Source organism: Oncorhynchus masou, chromosome 5 (genome assembly GCF_036934945.1).
Source record: "Oncorhynchus masou masou isolate Uvic2021 chromosome 5, UVic_Omas_1.1, whole genome shotgun sequence".
NCBI classification, from domain to species: Eukaryota; Metazoa; Chordata; class Actinopteri; order Salmoniformes; family Salmonidae; genus Oncorhynchus; species Oncorhynchus masou.
The window spans coordinates 7,865,208-7,875,473 of record NC_088216.1 but is presented as its reverse complement, the minus strand read 5'-3'; the positions used below and the strand labels follow the sequence as shown (position 1 = coordinate 7,875,473).

Genomic DNA, 10,266 nt, shown 5'->3' with positions numbered 1-10,266 from the left:
CCAAAACATAATGATTAAGATTAGATTGAAACATGTAGGTTTGTATTGAGATGTAACTTTACCTGCTACAATGATCATCAGAGCTGTAGAGTTCATAGATCCTCTTCCATTCTGGGCCTCACAGTAATATTCTCCTCTGTCCTCAGAGATGATGTTAGTGATGTTGTAACTCTGTCCTGATGCTTTTGGTGAGGCTACGTTCTTCTTGTACCAGGTGTATTTGTCCACAGGTGGGTTGGCATCACTGCTGCAGGTCAGAGTCACTGAACTGCCCTCCACTATTTCACCAGAGGGACTGACTGACACTGAGGGGTTCTTTGGAGCATCTAGTAAAGGAGAATATGTCAGAGGGTCAGGACTGTAGTATACTGCCTCAAATGACGTCATGTCAAAAATAAATCATATCTAAAGTCAGAGGACTATCTAAAACTATCACTTACACAAAACGTTAACAACAATACATTCAGAGATACTTTAGGACTTTAGTCTACTAAACTATTCTTCAAGTGTCTGATGTACTGAATATTCTAACTATAGACATGCATACATCTATGACATTGTCTGTAATTTCTATGTAATGATGAATATGTACAGATAAAGCAGTAATACTCTTCTCATTGATATAACGTTTTTGATACTTGCTAAGTAGAATAGTAGTTTAATTCATACTCACACACTGCAGGAGAGTGGAGGTCCTCATGGTGTTCTACAGCACAGGAGTAACTGTCCTCAGAATGACCCAACACTACTAGGGTATTACTAGAGTATTGTTGGGAAGTGGGCTCATCTACACGTTGTCCGTTCTTGTACCAGATGTAGGTGGGGTTGTCAGTCAGAGTACAGGTGGTGATACAGGTCAGTGTCTTCTGTCCCTCTGCAGCAGGAGTCACCTTCACCTGCAGACCTGAAACAATATGTATAAAACCACATACACCTCTGTGTTAACAGGATGGTTAATTTATTTATCCTGTAATTCATTATGGTTTACAGTTGTATCATACAGTGTAGTATTACCTGTGACAGACAGAGTTGTTCCTGGGAAACTATGACCCCATTCAAAGCTGTGAGTTTTAAAAGTGAAGCGATACTCAGCTGAGTCCTCCTCTCTCAGATCTGTGATTCTCAGGGTGAAGGGACCTCTGTATGTTCCAGTGTACTTCACACGACCTGCATACCCTGGGTCTCTGGTTAGGTCTTCAGGGGTCGATTTATCACTTCTAAACCAGAATGATGATGTGGTGGAATAATAACCAACATAAGTACAGGATATGTCCACTGTTGACCCCTTCAAGACACAGATTCTCCTCTTGGTGAAAGTCACTCTGTTGCAGCTCTGACCCTGAACACCTGAAACACAGTGACATAACAAGAGGTCAACTGGATTATATTCTCAGTTCTATCTAGAAATGCTAACAGTTCTCAAATGACAAAGTGAAACCAATACACACAGAGGTTAAACAGTATTGTTAGTTAAAGAAACACTCACACACTGCAGGAGAGAGGAGACCCTCATGGCCTTTTACAGCACAGGAGTAGCTGTCTGCAGCATCAGGGAGGACTGAATAGGGAGAAGTGTTGTCAGTTACTATCTGTCCGTTCTTGTACCAGATGTAGGTGGGGTTACCAGTCAGAACACAGGTGGTGATACAGGTCAGTGTCTTATACTCTGAAAACTGTTCAGGAGTCACCTTCACCTGAAAACCTGAATTAAAGCAGAGCAAAAACAGATGACATCGTTTAGAATTAATGATTCATGTCCTGACTCTTCAACACTGTATAATGTGCTATGCAGTGTTACCTGTGACAGAGTACATCTATGACATTGTCTGTAATTTCTATGTAATGATGAACATGGAAGTATTTCCCTTCTCATTGACCTTAAATGACTGATTCTTCCTAAGTAGAATCCTAGTTTCATTCAGACTCACAGACTACAGGAGAGTGGAGAGCCGCGTGACCTCCAACAACACAGGAGTAAATGTCCACAGTAGAATCCCAGACCACCAGCATATTACTGGAGTGTTGTTGGGAAGTGGGCTCATCTACACGTTGTCCGTTCTTATACCAGATGTAGGTGGGGTTGTCAGTCAGAGTACAGGTGGTGATACAGGTCAGTGTCTTCTGTCCCTCTGCAGCAGGAGTCACCTTCACCTGCAGACCTGAAACAATATGTATAAAACCACATACACCTCTGTGTCAACAGGATGGTCAATGTATTTCTCCTGTAATTCAATATGATTTACAGTTGTATCATACAGTGTAGTATTACCTGTGACAGACAGAGTTGTTCCTGGGAAACTATGACCCCATTCAAAGTTGTGTGTTTTAAAAGTGAAGCGATACTCAGCTGAGTCCTCCTCTCTCAGATCTGTGATTCTCAGGGTGAAGGGACCTCTGTATGTTCCAGTGTACTTCACACGACCTGTATACCCTGGGTCTCTGGTTAGGTCTTCAGGGGTCGACTTATCACTTCTAAACCAGAATGATGATGTGGTGGAATAATAACCAACAGTACAGGATATGTCCACTGTTGACCCCTTCAAGACACAGATTCTCCTCTTGGTGTAAGTCACTCTGTAGCATCTCTGACCCTGAACACCTGAAACACAGTGACATAACAAGAGGTCAACTAGATTATATTCTCAGTTCTATCTAGAAATGCTAACAGTTCTCATATTATAAAATGAAACCAACACAGATATACATTGTATACAGTTTTACAGTGATGTATTAGGGATCTATTTAGTTTTTGTTGTGGGGAGGATTGTGTGTTTTTTACATTCAGCCCAGGATTTCCACATCCGGCTTCTTCACCTGCGGATCATCTGAGAACAGCCACCCAGACAGCTGATGAAACTGAGGAGTAATTCTGTCTGTCATAAAGCCCTTTGTTGGGAAAACCTCAGTCTGATTGGCTGGGCCTGGTTCCCCAGTGGGTGGGCCTATGCCCTCCCAAGCCCACCCATGGTTGTGACCCTGCCCAGTCATGTGAAATCCATAGATTAGGACCTAATGAATATACAGTATTTCAACTGACTGATTTCCTTATATGAACTGTAACTCAGTAAACTGGTTGAAATTGTTGCACGTTGCGTTTATATTTTTGTTCAGTATAATTGTATATGTATTTATGTAAAACATAGGGACCACAATGAAAATAAGTCCCCAACTTTATTGTGCAATCCTGTTCACTTAAAATAATATTGTTTATATATGTATTTCTTTAACTGACAAATAAAATCAATCAGTCAATCAATCCAAACTGAGCAGCAGCCATTTGATGAACGGAAAGAGACATTTGTTACAAAACACCAAAAAGTTGAATGACATTCAGAGATTGTCAAGCCTTCAATCCTGGGTAAGACTACAAGGTAGGGAGGGATGTATTCTCTGTTTGTCCAGATTTACATTGTCTATTGATTGTGGTGTTGAAAACACAAACCATGACATTGAAGTGGCCGAAGTCGGTATGCTTTGTTTATTGGTTGTGTGCTGCATTGGCACAGAAACCTGTTGGTGGAAAATGTGTTGCATATATTCTGTATATGATCGCAGTGTAATAGAACAGGCAGGGTGAGCTTGTCTGTGGTGGTCGGGAACCCTCAAACTTCTGGCCCGTAGCCCTGCGTGGCATCGATCAGGCCTCAAAAGCAGGCTGAAGTGGCAAAGTCGGTATTCACGTTTATAAATGCAGGTCGCTACAATTATTCTTATTTGTGGTCGTAAACATTATTTTGAGTTAATTCTATGAGGGGGAGGGTGATCAATTTATTTTACAGTACAAGGGGAGGGTCATGTTGTCACGGTCGTCCTCCTCTTCATCTGAAGAGGAGAGGCGAGATGGATCGGAGGACCAAAATGCGGCGTGGTATGTGTTCATCATTAATTTTAATAAAGAAAACACTGAACACTGAAATCCTATACAAAAACAATAAACGAAATAACAACCGTGAAGCGAATGCGAACTGCGCTGAAACAAGCAATCAGCATAGACAATCACCCACAAACAAACAGTGCAACCCAGGCTACCTAAGTATGATTCTCAATCAGAGACAACTAATGACACCTGCCTCTGATTGAGAACCATACTAGGCCGAAACATACAAATCCCCAAATCATAGAAAAACAAACATAGACTGCCCACCCCAACTCACGCCCTGACCATACTAAATAAATACAAAACAATGGAAATAAAGGTCAGAACGTGACACATGTGAACATATTTTAAACTTTGAAGACCAGTCCTGTCCCATCCCCCAGTAAATTTCAATCTGTCCCTTAATAAATAAACACTCACAAACTGCAGGAGAGTGGAGATCCTCATTGCCTTTTACAGCACAGGAGTAGCTGTCTGAATAATAACTATTGACAGAGTATTGCAGGGAAGTGGGCTCATCAAGACGTTGTCCGTTCTTGTACCAGATGTAGGTGGGGTTGTCAGTCAGAGTACAGGTGGTGATACAGGTCAGTGTCTTCTGTCCCTCTGCGGCAGGAGTCACCTTCACCTGCAGACCTGAAACAATATGTATAAAACCACATACACCTCTGTGTTAATAGGATGGTCAATTTATTTTCTCCTGTAATTCATTATGCTTTACAGTTGTATCATACAGTGTAGTATTACCTGTGACAGACAGAGTTGTTCCTGGGAAACTATGACCCCAGTCAAAGTTGTGTGTTTTAAAAGTGAAGCGATACTCAGCTGAGTCCTCCTCTCTCAGATCTGAGATTCTCAGGGTGAAGGGACCTCTGTATGTTCCAGTGTACTCCACACGACCTGCATACCCTGGGTCTGTGGTTAGGTCTTCAGGGGTCGACTTATCACTTCTAAACCAGAATGATGATGTGGTGTAATAATAACCAACATAAGTACAGGATATGTCCACTGTTGACCCCTTCAAGACACAGATTCTCCTCTTGGTGTAAGTCACTCTGTAGCATCTCTGACCCTGAACACCTGAAACACAGTGACATAACAAGAGGTCAACTAGATTGTATTCTCAGTTCTATCTAGAAATGCTAACAGTTCTCATATTATAAAATGAAACCAACACAGATATACATTGTATACAGTTTTACAGTGATGTATTAGGGATCTATTTAGTTTTTGTTGTGGGGAGGATTGTGTGTTTTTTACATTCAGCCCAGGATTTCCACATCCGGCTTCTTCACCTGCGGATCATCTGAGAACAGCCACCCAGACAGCTGATGAAACTGAGGAGTAATTCTGTCTGTCATAAAGCCCTTTTGTTGGGAGAACCTCAGTCTGATTGGCTGGGCCTGGTTCCCCAGTGGGTGGGCCTATGTCCTCCCAAGCCCACCCATGGTTGTGACCCTGCCCAGTCATGTGAAATCCATAGATTAGGACCTAATGAATATACAGTATTTCAACTGACTGATTTCCTTTTATGAACTGTAACTCAGTAAACTGGTTGAAATTGTTGCACGTTGCGTTTATATTTTTGTTCAGTATAATTGTATATGTATTTATGTAAAACATAGGGACCACAATGAAAATAAGTCACCAACTTTATTGTGCAATCCTGTTCACTTAAAATAATATTGTTTATATATGTATTTCTTTAACTGACAAATAAAATCAATCAGTCAATCAATCCAAACTGAGCAGCAGCCATTTGATGAACGGAAAGAGACATTTGTTACAAAACACCAAAAAGTTGAATGACATTCAGAGATTGTCAAGCCTTCAATCCTGGGTAAGACTACAAGGTAGGGAGGGATGTATTCTCTGTTTGTCCAGATTTACATTGTCTATTGATTGTGGTGTTGAAAACACAAACCATGACATTGAAGTGGCCGAAGTCGGTATGCTTTGTTTATTGGTTGTGTGCTGCATTGGCACAGAAACCTGTTGGTGGAAAATGTGTTGCATATATTCTGTATATGATCGCAGTGTAATAGAACAGGCAGGGTGAGCTTGTCTGTGGTGGTCGGGAACCCTCAAACTTCTGGCCCGTAGCCCTGCGTGGCATCGATCAGGCCTCAAAAGCAGGCTGAAGTGGCAAAGTCGGTATTCACGAATATAAATGCAGGTTGCTACAAGTATTCTTATTTGTGGTCGTAAACATTATTTTGAGTTAATTCTATGAGGGGGAGGGTGATCAATTTATTTTACAGTACAAGGGGAGGGTAGGGTGAAAATATTTCAAACTCTGAAGACCAGTCCTGTCCCATCCCCCAGTAAATTTCAATCTGTCCCTTATTAATAAATAAACACTCACACACTGCAGGAGAGAGGAGATCCTCATGGCCTTTTACAGCACAGGAGTAACTGTCTTCATAGTTGCTGGAGACTGAGTCTTTGTACTGGGGGGAGGTGCTCTCATCTAGACGTTGTCCGTTCTTGTACCAGATGTAGGTGGGGTTACCAGTCAGAGTACAGGTGGTGATACAGGTCAGTGTCTTCTGTCCCTCTGCAGCAGGAGTCACCTTCACCTGCAGACCTGAAACAATATGTATAAAACCACATACACCTCTGTGTCAACAGGATGGTCAATTTATTTCTCCTGTAATTCAATATGATTTACAGTTGTATCATACAGTGTAGTATTACCTGTGACAGACAGAGTTGTTCCTGGGAAACTATGACCCCATTCAAAGTCTTCTGTTTTAAAAGTGAAGCGATACTCAGCTGAGTCGTCCTCTCTCAGATCTGTGATTCTCAGGGTGGAGGGACCTTCGTTTCTCCGTGTCTCTTTGTCAGGGTACTTCACACGACCTGCATATCCTGGGTCTCTGGTTAGGTCCTCAGGGGTCGACTTGTCCCTCCACCTGTCACTCTGTTTAGGACTAAACCAGACTGATGTGGTGGAATAATAACCAACATAAGTACAGGATATGTCCACTGTTGACCCCTTCAAGACACAGATTCTCCTCTTGGTGTAAGTCACTCTGTAGCATCTCTGACCCTGAACACCTGAAACACAGTGACATAACAAGAGGTCAACTGGATTATATTCTCAGTTCTATCTAGAAATGCTAACAGTTCTCAAATGACAAAGTGAAACCAACACACACACAGGTTGTACAGTATTGTTAGTTAAAGAAACACTCACACACTGCAGGAGAGTGGAGAGCCTCATGGCCTTTTACAGCACAGGAGTAGCTGTCTTTACTGTTAGTGTAGACTGAGTATTTGTACTGGGGGGAGGTGCTCTCATGTAGACGTTGTCCGTTCTTATACCAGATGTAGGTGGGGTTGGGGTTACTCAGAGTACAGGTGGTGATACAGATAATTGTCACCTGATTTTGCCAGCTTGAAGAAGTCACCTTCACCTGCAGAGCTGGAGTAGATCACAGCATTAAACCCTGCATCACCTGTTCTATAGTTTAATCACATGATGCAAGACATTCTCAAACTCATTTCATTCTCAAATCTGTTTCATATATACAAATCCAATTTCTAGACCTAATTGTACCTGTAACAGACAAAGTGACTCCAGGGCTCCCAAAATATTTCCCTCTGGTCTGATTTGTTGTAAATCTGAATTTGTACGTAGCTGAGTCTCTCTCTCTCAGGTCTGTGATTGTCAGGGTGTGTCCATTCATCTTATCACTACGGTACATCACACGACCTTTGTAGTCTGGGTCATCTAACAGACTGACATAATTTTCCACATCATACATTTCAGTGAACCACAAGGTTGTTGTGACTGTATAACCTCTGGGATATGTGTAAGAGCAGGACATCTCCACTGTTGACCCCTTCAAGGTACAGATACTCTGAGTGGTGTATGTAACACTCCAGCCATTCTGACTCAGTACCACTGAAACACAGTTAGACATCACATTAAGTTCAAGGTCTTGTGACTCACACTAACACTTTGTTCCATAGTTGCTGAGTTGAGACATTGATACTCTTTGTTTTAGTGTGAATGGAAACACAGATAAGCTTCACTCAGTGAGGTGTGAAAAATAACTGTTTAAAGTGAAGTGGGGACGCCAAATGTGTCGACAGTAGAACATAAAAATGGTTATGCTTTTAGAAATATCTGTAGATTGATACATAGAGCAACTAAAAGATCAGAATGAGACCATACCTGCTACAGACCAGAGAAAGACCACCAACACACTTCCTGCTGTTCTCAAGGCCATTGTTGCATCTCCCACCCTGCAGTCTTAGAAACATAAACAACAACTCACTCTATAGCTGGTGAATAACTCCACCTGATACATTGAAGTAGAAACTGTAAATGGGGTACAGGGCCTCATTACTGAAAATGAACCAGGCTCATATTGTGTTGTGTTGTATTGTGCTACATGGTTGTCTATGTGAATACTGTCTGTCTGTAAGTCTACTGCACTATGTATGTATGTAATGTGTGTGACGTGTTGCATGTCTGTCTACATCTGTCTACTTAAGATAATGTGTTGTATGATGCAAAAATAAACTCCTAATGTATACAATAGTCATTATCATCATCATCATCGTCACTATAAACAACATCAGCATCATTAACATCAAGTTCATCAATCAAAACCCCAAATACAGGAGGATAAATGTTCAATCCTCTACAGTCCATCAAGTTGTACAGCAGCATAAAGACTGACCACCAGGTTCAGTATAGCTTCTACCCTAAAGCTGTGAGTCTAAACAGGAAGTGACTCGCACACGCACACACACACACACACACACACACACACACACACACACACACACACACACACACACACACACACACACACACACACACACACACACACACACACACACACACACACACACACACACACCATCTGTAGGGAAGGCCCATAACACCCATGGAGTCTGTATTAAAGTCTAGAGAGCTGGTTGTTATCATATCAAATCAAATGTATTCATACAGCCCTTCTTACAACAGCTGATATCTCAAAGTGCTGTACAGAAACCCAGCCTAAAACCCCAAACAGCAAGCAATGCAGGTGTAGAAGCACGGTGGCTAGGAAAAGCTCCCTAGAAAGGCCAAAACCTAGGAAGAAACCTAGAGAGGAACCAGGGGATGTGGGGTGGCCAGTCCTCTTCTGGCTGTGCCGGGTGGAGATTATAACAGAACATGGCCAAGATGTTCAAATGTTCATAGATGGCCAGCATGGTAAAATAATAATAATCACAGGCAGAACAGTTGAAACTGGAGCAGCAGTATTGGATGTAGAATATATGTAGAAAAGTTAAAACACACATCCTACACAGTATAGATGTCAACCCTCCTCCCTATCTGTCTGGTCCTAAAGGGCCCTCAGATAAACCCACTGCGTAACACACAACCACACCGGGGGAGACACTTTATGAATACTGGCCCTGATGTAACAACCAAAACACAGCTCAAAACATAACAAGAAGTAAAATGATACAATAACCTCAAGAATATGACTAATGACTGAAAACACATAACCAATAACTATATTTCAAGATATTGTCAAGAGTAGTTACAGAGTGAAGTGAAGAGGAGAGGTCTTGTACAGTGAGTCAACTGTCTGGTAGTGAGTGAAAACAAGAAGTAAGTGTTGAAACCTTATAAAAGCAGTCAGAACACAAGTAGTGGATGCAGAACTGTCCTTCCTGTTTAGTAAAGACATTAACATCCACGACAACCAGACCAACACGCCAGAAAAGGGCTGTTACTGTAATAGAACAGAAATTGTGTAAAAGACAAGTCTGGGCAGATATTTATTTTATTTAAAAAATGTGTCAATTTTCACTGTGGTCTTTTATACTACATACAGAACCATGTAAACACTGTGTTGACTATACTATTTATAACGTTAACATTTTAATGACCTACCTTGCCCTTCTGAGTTCTGTATATACAGGTCAAAGTTCCATGATGTTATTCAATTAGAACCCATTCAATTTAAACACCCATGACCATCACTCCTCATCAGCTGCATCAAAGTGGTACTGAAGGTGTCATGTCTTGTTATGTCTGTTCCTGTCCTTTCTCTTCACTCTCTCTCTCTGCTGGTCTTTTTAGGTTACCTTCTCTGTCTCTCATTCCTCAGCTGTTCTACATCTGCCCTAACTAGCTCTTTCACTCTTCCCCACCTGTTCTCTCTTCCCCCTCTGATTAGGTCTCTATTTCTTTCTCTGTTCCTGCTACTTTCAGTGTCTGATTCTTGTTTGTGTTTTTTGATGCCAGAAGCAAGCTGTCGTCTCGTTTGCTTCCACCTTGTCCTGTCCTGTCGGAGTCTGCCTGGCAGGAGCATCCTGCACTATACTAACGTTCTTTTTGTTCCGCTGACAACGTTGGAAGAGGATTTATGCCATTC

At 41.7% G+C, this 10,266-nt stretch overlaps 1 protein-coding gene across 1 annotated transcript; it reads right to left on the bottom strand.

Moving 5' to 3' along the window:
• Positions 1 to 641: 641 nt before the first annotated feature.
• LOC135525810 (uncharacterized) lies at positions 642 to 9,627 on the bottom strand. The gene is made up of 13 exons (XM_064953696.1): positions 9,431 to 9,627; positions 8,061 to 8,138; positions 7,440 to 7,787; positions 7,077 to 7,304; positions 6,575 to 6,937; positions 6,243 to 6,464; positions 4,599 to 4,957; positions 4,298 to 4,505; positions 2,270 to 2,599; positions 1,929 to 2,159; positions 1,508 to 1,702; positions 1,015 to 1,347; positions 642 to 904 (listed from the first exon to the last, which is right to left on the bottom strand). The coding sequence occupies exons 2-13, from the start codon at positions 8,113 to 8,115 to the stop codon at positions 642 to 644; spliced, it is 3,135 nt and encodes a 1,044-aa protein (XP_064809768.1). The 5' UTR covers positions 8,116 to 8,138; positions 9,431 to 9,627.
• Between the last annotated feature and the right edge of the window lie 639 nt (positions 9,628 to 10,266).